The sequence below is a fragment of the Glycine max genome, chromosome 20 (assembly GCF_000004515.6).
Source record: "Glycine max cultivar Williams 82 chromosome 20, Glycine_max_v4.0, whole genome shotgun sequence".
NCBI lineage: Eukaryota > Viridiplantae > Streptophyta > Magnoliopsida > Fabales > Fabaceae > Glycine > Glycine max.
Genome location: NC_038256.2, coordinates 47,719,269 through 47,736,694, shown reverse-complemented (window position 1 = coordinate 47,736,694; position 17,426 = coordinate 47,719,269). Strand labels below are relative to the sequence as shown.

General features: G+C 34.5%; 2 protein-coding genes across 3 annotated transcripts; one reads left to right on the top strand and one right to left on the bottom strand.

Annotated features, from left to right (window-relative positions):
* On the top strand, window positions 1–6,593 carry LOC100816114 (probable protein phosphatase 2C 33). Of its 2 annotated transcripts, XR_005890375.1 has the most exons (5): window positions 1–1,278; window positions 1,345–1,605; window positions 3,696–3,788; window positions 5,698–5,816; window positions 6,101–6,593. XR_005890375.1 is itself a non-coding variant. In XM_003555601.5 (2 exons), exons 1-2 carry the CDS (start codon window positions 397–399, stop codon window positions 1,558–1,560), a joined length of 1,098 nt encoding a protein of 365 aa, XP_003555649.1. In that variant the 5' UTR covers window positions 1–396; the 3' UTR covers window positions 1,561–1,961. The 2 variants fall into 2 exon arrangements, 1 of the variants encoding a protein (XP_003555649.1); XM_003555601.5 differs by lacking the exons at window positions 3,696–3,788; window positions 5,698–5,816; window positions 6,101–6,593 and having other exon boundaries at window positions 1,345–1,961.
* On the bottom strand, window positions 2,604–15,567 carry LOC100775475 (ATP-dependent DNA helicase 2 subunit KU70). The gene is made up of 19 exons (XM_006606538.4): window positions 15,358–15,567; window positions 15,204–15,281; window positions 14,998–15,120; window positions 14,808–14,922; window positions 14,147–14,252; window positions 13,938–14,055; window positions 13,754–13,837; window positions 13,576–13,634; window positions 10,888–11,021; window positions 10,664–10,707; window positions 10,158–10,234; window positions 8,167–8,314; window positions 7,110–7,171; window positions 6,700–6,760; window positions 5,706–5,798; window positions 5,478–5,598; window positions 3,877–3,979; window positions 3,506–3,689; window positions 2,604–2,961 (listed from the first exon to the last, which is right to left on the bottom strand). Exons 1-19 carry the CDS (start codon window positions 15,436–15,438, stop codon window positions 2,848–2,850), a joined length of 1,905 nt encoding a protein of 634 aa, XP_006606601.1. The 5' UTR covers window positions 15,439–15,567; the 3' UTR covers window positions 2,604–2,847.
* Between the last annotated feature and the right edge of the window lie 1,859 nt (window positions 15,568–17,426).

Here is a 17,426-nt window from a genome sequence, read left to right as displayed (position 1 = left end):
TTTATATCTAGGAAAAGAATGAATAAGAGAAAAAATTGATAAGATCCCACCGCTTTGAAGATGTGATAAGATCCTATATTAGTGATAAGTTATGGAATGAATTTTGAAAGTTGGTTAGAAAGGAAGCCAAATTTGAATAGGTTTGGTTTGATTGAAGGGATAAGAAGTAAAGAAGTATTGGATGGATGGGTGGTGTGCTGTAAAGTGAAGAGGATCCGTGAGGTGTCCCACAATCCATATATAATAGCGAGGATGAGCCATGACGCTAGAATTGGTTAGTTGGTAATGACTGGACAACACATATTTCCGGACACGGAGAGATCATTCAGTTGGGTGTTATCCATCAATCAATCATAACAGTTGTTGTTGTTGTTGTGGTTGTTGTTGTTGTTGGGGATGGGATCGTGCCTCTCGGTGTCGGGGGCATCGGCCTCCGTAGATGCTTTTGATGAATCATCTTCCAATTCCAGTTCCAGAACTGCCTCTGATTATAACATGGAAATGCGGCTCCACAGAGTTCCTGGCAGATTATTCTTGAACTGTTCGTCCCAGGTTGCTTCCTTGTTCTGTAAGCAAGGTCGCAAAGGGATCAACCAGGATGCCATGCTTCTCTGGGATAATTTCTCTTCAAACAAGGACACCGTTTTCTGTGGTGTTTTTGATGGCCATGGACCTCATGGCCATATGGTTGCAAAGAAGCTCAGGGATTCCTTCCCTCTCAAGCTTATTGCTCAATGGAATTTGCTTCATCCTAACAACAACAGCAGCAGCAACAACAACAGCGATACACCTTGTGCGGTTGCCCCGGGTAACATTGGTACGCTCAGAGACTCCTTTGTGAAGGCTTGCAAGGTGATGGACAGAGAGCTGAAAGTGCAGCATCAGATAGATTGCTCGTGTAGCGGGAGCACGGGTTTGACGTTGCTGAAGCAGGGTCAGGACCTTGTTATTGCGAATGTGGGTGACTCCAGAGCAGTATTGGCCACCCAAGATCGTAGCAATGGTTCTCTTGTTGCTGTCCAGTTGAGCACTGACCACAAGCCACATCTCCCAAGGGAAGCAGAGAGGATAAGGATTTGTAAAGGAAGGGTCTTTTCCATTAAGAACGAATCAGGGATTCCTCGAGTATGGCTCCCCAACATTGATTCCCCTGGCCTTGCCATGTCACGTGCTTTTGGAGATTTTTGTCTCAAGGACTTTGGAGTCATCTCTGTTCCTGATTTCTCATATCACCGCCTCACTCAAAGGGATCAGTTTGTTGTCTTAGCCACAGATGGGGTCGGTTTTCATTTTCTTTCCTTTATCTATATGTTTTCATTTCTCACTCACATGTCACTTTGACAGGTATGGGATGTTTTATCCAACGAAGAAGCTGTGGCCATTATCTCTTCTGCTCCTCGCTCTTCAGCGGCTCGAATGTTGGTTGAGGCGGCTATTCATGCATGGAAAACCAAGCTTCCCCTTACAAAGGTTGATGATTGCTCTGTCGTTTGCCTCTTCTTTCATTCAGACTCAGACTCAGACTCACTTAGACTCGAACCTCAACAAAACCACCAATAGCCTCTCCTCACTAATTTGACAGTTACACTCGCACATCCCCTTCAGGTTTAACAAAATTTCCTTTGATATCTCTCCTTTATATAACAAAATAACGTTGTATATACTTTCCGTTAATGATTTATGTAGTTATATAGATGGAGAGATGTAGTCATGTAAAAAGAAAAAGGAATAACAAGTTTTATTAAACCTCAGGGGTGTGAGATATAATTTGTCTTATATTAGGGAAAAGGGACACCGTCTTCTTTTTTTCTTTCTCCTTTTAGCTGGAGGTCATTTCCTTCTCTGTATATCTGGTAGATGTGGACTTCTGTAAATCCAAGTCTCTAGATTATATCATGTGGTTTATCCAGTGGGTTAACTGAAACAGGAGAATTGAAAGAATAAGAATCATCTGTTTGTTACGAACGCTTGTTCGGTTTATTATCTAGTTTTATTGTGACTTTTGTCTTCTTGTGCATAAAGATCAAGTCAGTGCTGTGATTAAGAATTGACCTTGTTTATAAATGTAACTTTAATTTGCAAAACAATCCTGGTAACAATCATATTACATCATTTGAATTGGAATTTTGAAGGGAAACAAACCAAGACTAAACTGACCTTGTTATTTGTATTTTACTTTAAACATTCCAAATAGCCAACAACTTCCAAAACCAAACTCATGATATTCTGGCAACACAAAGGTGCATTCTTTTTTCTTCTTTTTTTTGTATAAAAACAATTTCTTGTTGGTTACTACTGCAATTGCTAACGCTTCCTTAGTAGAGTTGAAACAGAAGCCTGATCATTTTTACATTGAATTCTGTAAAGACTTGGCAGTATTTCATGTTGCTCTACGCAACTCGAGCAAAATGAGTACAACACAACTGAAATTATAAATTGGGCAAAGGAAAAAATATACCTTGTAATCGCAAGTATTTTTATTTGTAATTTCCCTGTCTATAATGATGTTAGTTGGGTTATGATCATAATTGGACTGATGTTAACAACTTATAGACTTTTAAAAGGTATGCGTGAATAAAAAGGAAGATATAAATAACTTCACATTTTGCAAAATAAGATGTGTTACTTTGTGGTTGGAGGTCTAACAAGGATTATCTTCTACCAGTAAAATATGCTATTACATACTATACTGCCATGTTGATCAGTCAAGTACAAATCAGTCTTTTATCCAAACCGGGTCAACAATAATAAACCAAACATCGATTTAGCAGCTCTGGTGGCTAAGAGGAGTCTTGCATTCTAGTTATCGAGGTTGCAAAATCATTAACAAAAACGTCAGCCCCTTGCTCATTTTGCCATGTGAGTTAATATTCGGCTAATTATGGCCTCCTTCTTCCCAGAAACAGGAAGATTATGTGCTGTAAGATAATATTTTAACTCCACCACAGTCAAGTCCTTTAACTGCAAAACAAGATCAAATGATTCCATATCAGCAATTTTAAAAGTTGAAAGAGAGGAACAAGGTAGCCAACTGAAAATATTAACCCACTACACGTTCTACCTAAACTTTTAAGAAATTAGATCTAAGGTACTCAATTTTGAAGTGTGGCTAACCTCTTGTCCACGATATGGGAACTTTGAGGCATAATTACAAGTTTGTGACCTTATGTTTCCCATTTTGCTCTATTATTGTTATGATTTATAGTAAGTGTGCAACAGGAACTTGCGTAGATGCTGAATCATTGATAACAAATTTCTATATGGTGTCTAACTTCTTTGAACATAGGGAGCAAGTTTAGGTTGCTTATCCAGTACAGCTTGCCTGTATTTTTCTACGGGCTTGTGTTACTTAACACCTAGGACCAATCACAGCATGACCTTCCAAGGTAGGTAACTAGCTATGTTTGTTGTAAAATTGGCTCGAGGCTTAAGCACACCTGCTTATCCCAAATTTGATCAAGATTTCCATAAAAAAGCCCTGCATGAAATAACTTTCAAGGTTTACCTTCCCAGTATCAGCAAGATCACCCCAGTCATAGTTTTCACACTCTTTTGTTGCAAACTCAGCATTTGCTTTTCGTTTCTTGGAGGCTTCAGTAGGCTTCTCAGTGCCAGGCTCATTTTCCTCATCATAATTATCCCCATATACAGAGGTTTTGAATTCTTCTAATGCTCTTACCACTCCTGGTCTGCAGGTGATACATAAGAAAGGTTATCATTTCATACAGAACTCTTGAACAGCAAACAGTTTCCAACTAAGATATGAAAAGCCAAACAGGATAAAACAGGTATATTTTCTTTCTTTCAGTTTCATTTTACAGTCTGCAAATCAGGCACAACAAAATATTCAATATATTATGAAAACCTTGAGCTTACCTGGCTAAGCCTTCCTCGTCAGGTAATGATTCATCTTTCATTTCCGGAATATCATCCTCTTCCAGTGCCAATGCCTGCAATACTGCATAGTGTCTCTGCAAGGCTGAAAAATAAAACTTTTTGTTACCAACAGGAATCATAATATTGTTTTCTTTTTTTTTTTTTGTCAAATGGGAATAATAATAACTTGAAAAACTATACCAAGTCACATATACCAAGCATATCAGTAGTTAATGATCTTACACTGTTAGGAATCCAGAAATTGAAAAGAAGAAAAAGAACAATTTTATTAAATAAAATAGAAGATAATCTCTCCTCCAAAGGGTTTCCCCTTTTATGACAAAGCCACTTCTTTATCCCCACAAGGTTTACTAATCTGAATGCCTCCCCTCTACCATAGTATCCTCCTATTCGGGCCTGGCCCATAACATACCTCTAATTAATCTTTTTTCCCCTAAAGATAAGATAAATAATAAAAAAGATAAAGATAGACAAAGATAAAAGGATAAATAATTCCTATTTTTCTTTATAAAGATAAATAAAAAAGATAGCTAACTTATTTCTATTTTTCCTAGGATAAATAAAGATAATTAACTTATTCCTATTTTATAGTAAGTCTCCTAACATACACTATCAAGGAATTGTATCAAAATAAGTAAACAGAGCGCAAGTCAGTAAAATGTTATTACAAAGTTAATATATTTCTATAATTCTATTGATTTCAACAGAACACAAAATAAGAGGTCCAATTCCTGGGTAAAGTTAATGGAATGGAATGTATAAATTCAATGCTATAGACCATGCTTTCAACAACAAAAAAATGTAGTAATTTATCAGTGTTGCAGAGATGAAAATATTCAGGTAGAAAATGAGATGGATAAAAAAGGATATGAGAGTTAGAGGCATCTATTAAGGAAAAATGGTTTGGTCATGCAAGGAGAAGCCAATAGAGGCCCAGGTAAGAAGAGTTGATGAGGTAGAGAATAGTGTGACAAAAAGAAGACGATGACAACCAAAAAACTTTAGGATTCATTGAAAAAGCCCTTGATCCTTCCAAAAATTTGGTTTTTAAGTTTAAAATAGAACAGTCGCTTCAATCAAGGTACCCAACCCCACCTAGTGAGAATAAGCTTTTGATGTAATTTATCAGATTCAAGAATGAACTCTTCAATATAAATAGCATTTAAATTGAAATTCTGGTAACATTTAAATAACATACAAGTTCAGTAGAATTTCTCCAAGCAAATGAATATTCTAAAGTATATTCAGAGAAATCTTGAGTAAAACTGCTACTTAAATTGTAGTGTAAAGTCTTTTAACCCACTATCTTTGTTCATTGGCAACTAGTCTGCATATAGAAATCATTCACATGCTTAAACCAATATCTTAAAGAAGTTCCAAGTAAACAGTCTATAAGGAGGTTTGAGTAATGATGACACAATGCAGCAGACGCAAGGCCTATAAAAAAATGCAGCAGGCGTAAGAATAATTTACTACAAAACAAATGAAGCTTACTAGAATGTTAAAAACAGAATCACAGAATATCTAGGAGAGGAGGTAGTAAGAAAGAGCAAGAGGAAGAGAGTCAAGAAGAGGCTTACCAGGGTTGGAAATTTGGCATACAGAAAAATCTTTCAAGTCAATACGCTTAATTAGATTGGCTGCCTTTTTTATTTGATCATCACTTGCTATATTCACCATCCCACTTGTATCTGAATAACGCTGTAAAAATCATGCACGCCTTAACAATAATTTCATATTTAAAACTTAGTTTTCATTGTTTTGACATATAAGGTTTAAAAACAAGTTCAAATATTGCAGTTCTCTACCTCTTCAACAAATCTGATGTCATCAGAATATGGAAGATAAATCATGTGCATTCCAGGCGGCTCAATCTGACCACCTGATTGGATAACTTCTTCCTAACAATCATACACAAGGTAAGAATCTGATTCAAACACAGATTAAATGAATAATTGATATCATGATAAGATTGTATTTTGAGATTGCAATAAGATTATTGAGATTTTTTAGATATAGGTTGAAATTGTGATAGAACATTTGAAAGATTTTGTAAGTGTATATGAGTGAATAACTCCATTTAGTTAATACAGCTGTCAGTTAGTTAGAGTCTCTGTATGTCTATATATATTAGATTGTAAACAGAGACTCAGTGGCTTTTGTAACATTTTTCTAATGCAATACAAAAATCCCTTTTCTTCAGATTTCATTGCAATAAGCCAAATGATACACCAATGTACCCAAATATAGCAGCTTCTACTAGCTTCTACCTAACCAAGGGGAGTCCTACTTTGATCCTAGGAGATACTGGAGGTTGGTTCGGAAGCTAATTGACATAACAAGGCCAGACATAGGGCAGGTTGCCCAACTGATAAGCGATCTTTTTCTGACTACTATGTTCTTGTCAGAGTAATCAGACGTAGGAGATCACCACATCATTTGCTGGTTCTACATGTACAAGCAGCCAGGGCCAGAATACCAAATTTTATATTATAGCAATATGACTTCTATTAACCAACCATACTATCTCAAAGTCATTGCTGCCAAGTAGTGATGCTGCTATAATAGGAATCAGTCAATAACTCAAGATGTTCACAAGAAAGTTTGAGCATAAGTAAAAGGATCAATGACAGAAAAATGAGATGTATATGCAAGACAATTATAACAGCAAAGTAGCACTCTAAAATTATTCAGAAGTTTAGAGACAAAGCCATCAAACTAATGTCACATGCAAGCTCTTGAAGTCAACAAAGCAATCATTCATTATAACACCAAAACATTCTAGCATTCAACATATTGTACCTGCGCAATAAGAGCAACCAATTGAGGGCGAGAGGAACTACCACTAAATGCAACAGCAAAACTGAAAGACACAGCAGAGAATTACTTTGATTAGTAATTAATTATTAGCACATACAATATCAATCATGCTCAGTAACTTAGTAGTATTACAAGAGGATGCTTAGTTAATCTGTAATAATTGTAGCTTTCACAAATCCCTCTTTCCCTTTTCCTACTTACACCATGTAACTAGCCCATAATTAGCAAAGATTTCTTGATCTTGAGTTGATTCAACATTCTTCAACTAGAAACTCTAACTTGATAAACGAATAAATTTATCAGACTACATTCTTTAAGATACAAAATTTTCATAGTCCCCAAAAAGATGTCAGTGAAATTAAACAGTCTTAAATGCAAGGAATCAAGGATACCGATTGAGCTGTATCATGGACCTATGAAGGGCAATGAACATGCACATGCTGCTGTCTGTACCCTGCAAAACGAAGAGGCATCAGAGAAAAAATATTATGAAATACAAAAGATGAGAAACATATAAAATAGAGAAGCATGTAAGATACATTCAGAGCAACCATTATACAGGTCAGCATTTCCAAAATACCAATAAATAGATCACTTGATACAAATACTACTTGATTTGTTAAAAGGATAGTGTAAGCACCCATTTGATGAGGTGAAGGAACATATATTGTTATTCTTTAAATTGAGGGAAATTAGAAAAGTCATCAGAACAATCTTGCATCAAAACAAGATTCCTGGTGGCAGGATGATGAATGCACATCATCTATGGGTCAATGAAAAAAACATCTGTTGAGACCCCACATCAACGAGAGATATGGCCAATGTAGTCCTTATAAGGCTTGAGCAGTTGTCACCTTACAAGCCAATTTTGTGGGGTTGATTTAGGCCTTAAGACCAAATTCTAAAAAGTGAGGACTTGCTCAAACCTTATAAGGACTACATTGGTCATGTCTCTAGTCAATGTGGGATCTCAACACACCCTCTCAAAACCAGGACTGGACATCTAGAGTATACAAAAGTATTTACTGTAATTGTGTGTTCTTATTTATAATGAATAATCAGTACAATATAGGGAAACATAATAAAGACTATTAATGAAAATAATCCCTAATTATATCTTTAACGTAGAGCATGGACAAATGTGGGTGGCCCAATAACAACACCTCCTCACACCTAGGAATAGACATCTAGCGCATAGACAAATACAAGCTTAGAGCCTAACTCAACCTCACAAAACCAAATTGTAAGGTGAGGATTATCCAAACCTTATACGAAGGGCTATATTGGCATGGGATCTCAACATTGTCAATACACAATTTCACCAAAATTAAACAATGTTCAAAGTATTGGATTAGAAATCAGCACCAAGCAGACAAGTTGCAATTTAAACCAAACATTATCCATAACTAAATATTTCATCAACAGTTCATGGATGACAAAAACACTAACCTCGTCACTAGGATAAAGGAAAGTTGATGGCTTCAAGTTGTAATAATCTCTCAAGCAACTCAGTGGCTTGAACCCTAAAAGATGTAGATGTCCAGTAGAAACTCTTTTAATTTCAGAGAGTTGCTTCATTGAAAATATAATATTCTGGCTGAAAAATAAAATAAAATAAAGCAAAAAATTATAATTACAAACAAAAGGAAACAACACAATCTCAAAAATTAGAATAAGAACATCTGAAGTATTTCTACAGGCGTGCATTTAGCAATTTTATGCCACGCACTTACTGTCCAATAAGGCAATAGCTTCAACAAACTTACATATTAAATTTGTAGGCTAGATATCCCACACTTGAACTATGGTTAGTCAGTCTAATCCCCTTTCAAAGTTGCAAGTCTGCAACTATTTCTAACTAAAAAAAATCCACCCTTTCTAAAATATGGTCTCAACTTGAAACATTTTTGAAAGAAAAACATCCAAAACACAGGCACATAATTTCCAGTAAAATGAAGAGAAAAAACTCTAACTTTTATACAACTAGCTAGCTTTAGGGAGACAGGTGGTGTTTGATTCATTTTCTATTTTCATTTTCAATTGATACTTTTCACTCATAATTACAGAAATGCCACCTTATTTTCATTGTTTCTCTTAGATTGTGGGTTTGAGCCTAACTCAACTCCAAAAGTTAGCTCTCGTAGGGTAAGGTTACCCCTCACTTATATACTCTTTCTTGGCCTTATTTCTAGCCAATGTAGGACTTGAGTTTTTCCCAATGCACCCTCTCATATCCAGCACTTTTGGGCTTGGTGCGTGGATAATATGGTGAGTGGCTAGTTAATGGATTTAGAATGAGCTATGACACCATCTTAGAATGTGAGTTTATACTTAACTCAATCCCAAAAGTTAGTTCACAAGGTGAGGGTTGTCCCCCACTTATATATTATATCTTTGCTTTATCTCTAACCAATGTGGGACTTGAGTTTCTCCCAATAGTTTCTGAAAAAACCCTAAAAATAGGAAACAAAATCAAAACCAGGAGATCATTTTTAAATTTATTAAAAAACCCTAAAAATAGGAAACAAAATCAAAACCAGGAGATCATTTTTAAATTTATTAATTATTAAGAAAAACATATTATTTGAAAGTGAAAACAGAAAAACCAAAATACCTCCTAGTTTTGAATTCGGTCAACCAAGACCAATCTCAATTGTCAAAGACAGCTGGCCAGCTTAGATTTGGCTAGCATCAGGAAGGGTTTGCTGGTAGGGAAAATCCTTAATCCTGTTTAATTTTAGTCTACATTGGAAGGAGGTCCATAGAATAGATGTTCTGATTCTTGATGATCACTGTGTTCTATAAATACTAATTACTAACCTCCAAAAATCAAATATCAGACCCCAACCTCACTGCAACTAGTGGCTTTTCTGAGACCCTGTTCCCCTCCCTCCTTTATCCAGCAAAAACCTCCTAACTGGCAACACTCTACATTACTACTCTTCCCCACCACAGCAGAACAAAGAAAACTGCTAAAAATTCTCTCCATCCTATGAACCACTCAACTAGGATCTAATAATTGTAAAGGGAATAAAAGGTATTGCTGGAAACACAAGACTGAATATGGTGATCACCCATAGAGAAAAAAGCACCCTTCCAGCTATTGAAGTTCTTAGATACCTTCTGAAGCACTGAATCCCAAAAATGAAACAGCCCAAGGATTATCACTCAAAAGAATTTGTAGCCATATTAGTCACCCTTAAATTTTCAGAAATTAAACAAAGCCATCTATCTCATTTTCCTTTATTGACAGTTTTCTCCCAGAACAAAGAACTGGTTATGATCTAGATCCCAGAAACTTCTATTCTCAGCAATGACTCATATAGTACAGTTAATATTATTTGTCAAATCCAATCTAAATAGAAAAAATTGAAGTGAACAAAATTGTCCAAACAAGCAAATTGATAACATTCAAATTAAATAAAGATAAAAATGCTTACTTTTTATAAGGAAGAAACCGTTTAGTAGGTTCTTCCACCAATGCACCAGTATCAACACAAATGAAAGTTCTTTCAATCTGCACCATCAAACCAGTTGACCACTGTCTTATACAGTTCTAAGAGCACTCAGCATTATGGTCTGACTAAAAGAGTATAACCAATGGTAATTCAAAAGCATTATGTTTCTACAGATAAAAAGCATTTAACAAAAACGGGCATGATTATAGAGTATAGACACTAACAACAGGAAAAATGAGGCAGCGATTTGTTTGGCGTTGTAATGTAAATTATATAACAAGAACAAGACGAATAAATTCTCAAATTTAAATTGTAACAACATAATGTTAGATTTCAACTTAAAACCAATTAACACTAAGTGAAATTGTCCAACAGATATATAAGTTGCACCCTAAGAACTGAGGGAGGCAGGCGATGTGGGACTTTCTAACACATAGAATTCCATGGAAAATAGACTATTATCAAATTGAGGTTATAAGATTCATCACCTTCAAAGGATGATTAGTAACAGAATCAAGCCATGTGATAGCTCCTACACATCAAAAGCATGGACTGTCATTCATTATAATATAAGCTGAAAATATATAAGTTATAATTTTCTCTGTTAAAAACTTAAAAGGGACCAAGGAAAAATCTTGCAAAGGTCATACGGATGAAAATGAATTTTGCAAAATAAAAGCTGCTAAAAGCTAGAAAGTGACAAAATGCTTACCTGGGACGGTGGGACGAATTAAAGCATAAGAATTCAGTTCTATTGATATCCCATTAACTATCATGAACTTAAGTCTTTTGACTATGCGCTTGGTAAACATGCGCTTTCTTAACTGATCTTTCATATCCTCCAATCTGAAATTGAAATACAAAATTAAAAAAAAAAAAAAACTGACTTAAAATGAATTGTGTTAAAAAAAACACTACTTATAATTTTAATCCAATATTAACTACTTGCCCTGGTTTAGACCTCTTAATCATAGTTGCTCAACATCATAATCCCCATGCAATAGAAATAAACAATGGTACAAAAATATGAGCTGTTTTATTCAATGAAGTAATGATTTCAAGCAGTAACACATGTTCATCCTTAAAATGATTGAGAAACAGAGTCTGCTTCCACTGTAATATGTGGTTCACATTAATGAATTTCACCTCTTTGATTGGGAAAACTAAGTAAAATATAGAAAAGAGACCAATGCATGCCAATTGTATAGAAGTATCCCAATAAATTAGTCCCCTAATGTTTTAAGAAAAAGAAAAAGACAACAAAAGCCTTTCCCTACTAGGTAAGATTGGTTATGTGGATCAAATAGTGTCATAAATGTCTTGTCATAAATCATGCCCATTGAATAAACAACAAATCATTTGAACCTGAATCTTTCTTAATGGTTTGGCTGATAGTTTTTTCTACATCTAAGTCTAATTATTTCATTATCCTCTATAGGATCTACTCTCCTTACTAGGACTTCTATAGTTCTTTTCCACACATGTCTAAACTACCTAACATGAGATTCTATCATCTTATTTGCTAATGTATATGGGTAGTTTGGGCCTTTAAGCCAATTTGTAAAAACGTATCTATGTCCACTTAAAACCCAAGAACAGTGTTCTCCAGCAGTTGTGCCCCTTTATTTTCTAGTGAGTGACTTTTCTGATGGGATATTCTCTGCTGCACGTCTGTGTCTGGTAGGCCTTATTATCCCTGCTTGCAGCATCTCGTCTACCAGCTTTTAAATTTCATTCTTTTGTGAGATGGGCAACTGATTTCTGTCATAATAGTGGGGAAATAGGCTGATCTAACTTCTCAGATAGTGAATGCACACCATAAAATTTGGGATATAGCACAAGCAAATTATGGGTTAGAATTAATTGATATTAGATGTCAAATTTTTCTATTTATACCTTTGGTTTTTAACCGTGCCGAATGTCGTAGGGAGATCCATGTAGCCGACCTCAACTGGTAGGATAAAACTTTCTTGTTGTTGTTCCCTTAGTAAGGCATTGGGAGATACCTTGTTCCTGTCTTAACAAGGATCCCATATAAGCCGCACATGCCTACCATGCTGATCAAAGGTCATTGTGACTTATGAGAGCCTTCCAATTTACCTTCATATATCCCAACTTCTCCAGCCACAAAATTCCCAATATGATGTCCACACCGACCAAAGGAAATAGGTGAAAAAATCTTTGACACTGTAATCCCATCCAGTTACAAACCCAGTTGCCTACAAAGCCCACTTGACTTCTAATGTCCAACCCCCAATCTAACTGTAAACTCAGGAGTCTCCTCGACTGGTAACTTCAGTGCCACTGCTAAATAATTCGGATGAAGCTATGACTGGCTCAGCTGTCAACCATCACTACTACGATCCAATTTGCCACTACTCGCAATTTCAGAGTATTTGGCTGAGTAAAGCCTATTCAAGAGGTCATATTGCATCACCACTAACTCCGGTTTTATATCCTCCTTCTGTTTTTCTGCTCCTTCACCCTCTGCATTCTCCTTGTCATCTGCTTCTTTTCCTTCCGATATACATGACTCAAGTGTCGTTCCGAACACCAGTTTGGACCACACAATTTACTACTCTCTACACTACTGGTCACAGTTGTTGTGATGGAGTTTGACCCATGTTTTACAGTAGGAATGTGCTCTATGTAGGGACAGGGTCATGGTAGTGGGTTGCAAATTGGTTAGGCTCCCCTCGGCCTGAGTTCAATGCCTTGGCCAGTGCAGAATTCCCATAAATCTGCTCTCAACTCCTATTACCAACTCCTATCATATCACCATATATCTCTTCTGACTTATATTTGATATACAAGTCACAAACTGATCATTACAATATTGAATCACAATATATGCCAGGACCCTCTCACACATGAACCCCCCTAAAACTAAAGCCCAAAACCCAAAGCCCCAACCTTAAATTAAGAAGAATATCTGCAAGTTTTTAATACTGACTGAAAACAAAACCACAATGCCTAGGAACTGTACCAACCCTGCTGTTGCATTGGTTCCATCCAGGGCCTTTTATTCTACTCTTAGAGTGTCTAAAATTAAAGGATTCCTTTTTATTTTATATATTCAGCACAAGTTATTTTAACTATCCAACTCCAACATAGATGTGTTGCAACCAAAAAGACATATCAGAACCATTTTATGCAAATGCTTTGGAGCATTTACTGGCATCTATGTATTTTATAAAAATATTCTTATGAAAAGTAAAAACTTAATATAGACAAAAAAAAGGAACAAGTTTAAGCTCACTACACCTACTAAACAATTTATGTGCCTGAAACTTAACGTTTCGGCAGCATATAAGTCAAACTCCAAAGGGTATAACTAGTCACCCCATTTCAATAACATGGGAAAATTAAGTCGGAGAATATCATAAATAGGATGCCATACTTCTTTCCTGCTGATGGCATAAAGTCTACAAGATCATCTCCTTCCAACCCAATCAAATCCTAAAAGACATACAATTGATAAGTAAGCATGAATAAATCATATAATTAGTATCAATTAACAGAAGAAATGGGGGGAGGGGGGAGCATAACAAATATATGTCAAAGGTGTGTAGACATACAGCATAGAATTGAGATACATTGAACACCTCATCAGGGTGACTCAAGGGAAGAAGTTCAATAGAAATGCCAAGATCCTGTGCATCCTTCACAAACCAAAAAAAAGTAATTATGAACTACTAGCATCCTTCAAACTCTATGGTTTTACCATCTATACTATAAACTAAATCATATACAAATTGGTACTTTAGCTCTCTGCAGTGTCATTCTTGTCATATCTGATTTTACTGCCCCTTTGATACTCCCAAAAGGATCATCATCATTTGTGAACAAAAGTATACGTTTGTCAACTGTCTTTGCTGACCTGGTATAAATGTTTCCCATTATTAGTTACCAATAATCATGTAGAAATGACAGTAAGTAATGTGAGTATCTTCCCATAGCCTATATATTACCCTTTACGAAGAAGTGCCTGAGCCGCCCAGATAGCATTGTAGAGAGAATTTTCTCGAGTCCCAGACACAATGCCATGCTGACTTCCAATGATTTTTGAAAATGATTCTAGAGAAGATTGAGAACAAACAAACACTAGCCTAAGAATTAAAAAGTGCATAACACACACAGCAAGACAGATTCTCTGACTCAAATATTAATCTTATTAAGTATAGTTCTCCACATAATAGACTTCATATGAAAAATAGAAGTTCAGGAACTTATGCAAGCATTACATAAAGTTTTTAAGGGTTAAAAAAGATATCACTTATACAAGTAATAACTGTGTATTATGTTTTATTAGTAGACATAATCAATATAAACATAGGTGTGGGATTTATTATTACATTCATTGTTTTACAGCCTTTCAACCGATTAAATTGTGCTCCTTACTTAAGCAACATAAGGGTGCAAGACAATCTGCCAGCAAGCCAAAACTTTAATGATATTGTCAGCCGTTGATATGACCAGCAAATTACAGATTTAAAAAGAATACAAACCAAGTTAAATGTCATTTGATATATAATACATAACAGGAGATGAGCAAAAAATATTTTAGGATAAATAAGATCCGTCAAATGGTTCTCTATACCCACCACAACCACCGGAAACCCCAAAACTTACCCTCCAGCTGATAAAATTCTTTTATGAGCCTTGCTGTTGGCCTGTCCAGAAACTCTCTTTCAGGAACATTAAATACAAAAACACTGTTTAAGTCTTGTAAATTGTTCTTCTCCCTCTGCAAAGATTAAGTAAATAACAAATAAATTAAGAGAGAATCTTATATAACTAAAAGTGGTGAATGAAATCTTACAGTGTTGAAGAAGCATATGGCAACTTGGTCGTAGGATCTGTTAATGATCTGAGACTCGAGAGTTTGAGAGATACAAGAGATGGCAATGTGGAAGTGAGTTTCACCATTTTGGTCGTCTTCTTCCTGCGAGTGGCACGGATAGTCATTAAAATGCATAATAAAAATAAATGAAAGAAGAAGAAGAAGAAAATAGAAAACAAACAAACCGCAGGGCAAGTAGTGCTGAACATTTTAGGTGAAGCATCGACAAGGTAAACCACATATTCTTTGCTCGACTCGTTTTCCTGATAAAATCAAAGTATTTTTCATATACTATTAAACAAACATAGAAAAGGAAAAAAGGAACGCAGCAATAGTTACGAGGAGAGAGAGTTGAGCTTGAGGATCATCTTCGTCGTCTCTGAAGATGTCATTATCATTATCATCACCGTCCAAATCCATCTTCCCCACTTCTCAGTTCTCAAATACAAACCCTTTTTTCTCTCTAATGCGCGCCCAGAATTTCGACCGTCAACGCAGTGCCCTTTGCCTTTACCAAACCAAACAACGGGAAATTTTAGAACTCGGTTTAAAAATTTTGCATGGTTAAATGTAAATATATATCTGTAATTGATGATTATCTGTACAATGAATAGTTTAAATTTTAATATAATATTAATTTTTACTATTGACAATTCTTAAAAAGAACATTGAAATTTAATTTAAAAATACTGATAAAAAAAATAGTAGATAGAAAATTATAAGGGATTAATTAAGATTTTAATTCTTAAATTTTTTAAAAATTTGATTTTTAGTCATTAAACAAAATTTTGACTAAGATTCTTAAACTTTTTAAAAATTCAATTTTTACTTTCTAAACAAAAGTTTCACCAATCAAAATCCTTAAACTTTTTAAAAAATAAAATAATTTGACCAATTAAATTTTTATTGTAGGACTAAAAATTAAAATTTGAAATTTTAGGTATTTTGACTAGTTAAATTTTTGTTTTAAGGACTAAAAATTTAATTAATCCAAATTATAAGTGACTAAGAAGATAAATTATACAAAGATAAAACAAATATAATTTGAGAAGGTTAGAAAAAATAACTAGTTGTGTAAATGGTGTGTAAAATACACATCCAAATGAGAAAAAAGAGGATTGAGCATATCTAATGGAGAGAAAAAATATAAAGAGTGAGATCTCTAATAAGTTGTGATTTATGGTTAAATATGATTTTAATTTGTATAAAATATACAAAAATTATTTAGTATTTATAAAGATTTTTCTTTTTAATTTTAAGAATCTTAAAAAAAAATTAGTGTTACTAACATAGCCCCATAAACACTATTGAATATCACTTAGAAATTGGAATGGTTACTTAACCTTCCATAAAACATACAAGTATCACATGATAATAGGGATCAAAAATAATGATCAGGGATTCATACCAAAGAAAAGTTTACAAAATCAATTATCGCTCATTTTATAGGAGTTAAAACCATTTTTAAGCCAAAAACCTTTACGTATAAACAACATTTTAAAAGTTATTTTTCAATAAAAGCATCTTTTAGAGTTTACTGTTTTTATGGCATATTCACCCCAGTACAGTTTATATTGCTTTCGTTTAAACAGGAGTTCATGAATTTCTAAAAAAAATGTTTATGATACTTGTCATTTCGATTGTTCATATGGTGCCTGTCAGATAATTAATGTCTCCGTGGTGTTTAACTGTTAAGTAGTTGATTTTTTGTCATGTAATCTTGTAAATGACAATTCTATCGTTAATCAAACAATCCGTATACACACACACACACGGAGAAACTAGTGTGGGTTTGACCAAGGACCCTGAATTCTTCTTCTTTGTATAAGGTCAGGCAAGTGGTAGAGTTCGAATAGTAAGTTTTGAAGTTTAAAGCTTGTACACAAAATATATATATATATATATTGATAAAGAATGGATATAATTGTTTTACAACGTGCAGCGAGGGAACCCTTCAATACGCACCTCTCTACCAAGTCTAACTTAAAAACACAGAATTATCAAACACCCAATTTATGTGTTAGAATGTCTTGCTTTTCGCTACTACTATTGTCTGGTGGGCATGATGATTTTCTCACAAAATAATTGGAATATTCCACTTATCTCTGGCTGATCTTTTTTCTTACATTTAAGACAATAGAGAGTATTAAATTTGTTATAATCGTAATATTTATATATTAAATAGTATTTATGGTATATTTAAATATATATATATATAGAATATTATTTTATATATGCATATTATAGTTATTGTTAATTCAGCATGTGTTCTGGTTTCTGAAATAAAATAAAAAAACAAAAATTTGAAAAATAGAAACTAGAATAAAAAAAATCAATAAAAAGGACCTCACTTATTATTTTGACTGTTACTAATTACGGAAATAAGTTACTTAAATGTATTAAATTAA

What these genes read in the sequence shown, in the direction of transcription:
- LOC100775475 (XM_006606538.4), bottom strand. Translation starts at nt 15,438, where the DNA reads ATGGATTTGGACGGTGATGATAATGATAATGACATCTTCAGAGACGAC. An exon ending in TCAGCACTACTTGCCCTGCG is followed by an intron (nt 15,121 to 15,203) that starts GTTTGTTTGTTT and finishes TGCCACTCGCAG; the next exon opens with GAAGAAGACGACCAAAATGG. An exon ending in CGGTTTCTTCCTTATAAAAA is followed by an intron (nt 8,315 to 10,157) that starts GTAAGCATTTTT and finishes TTTATTTTTCAG; the next exon opens with CCAGAATATTATATTTTCAA.
- LOC100816114 (XM_003555601.5), top strand. Translation starts at nt 397, where the DNA reads ATGGGATCGTGCCTCTCGGTGTCGGGGGCATCGGCCTCCGTAGATGCT. An exon ending in TTGTCTTAGCCACAGATGGG is followed by an intron (nt 1,279 to 1,344) that starts GTCGGTTTTCAT and finishes TCACTTTGACAG; the next exon opens with GTATGGGATGTTTTATCCAA.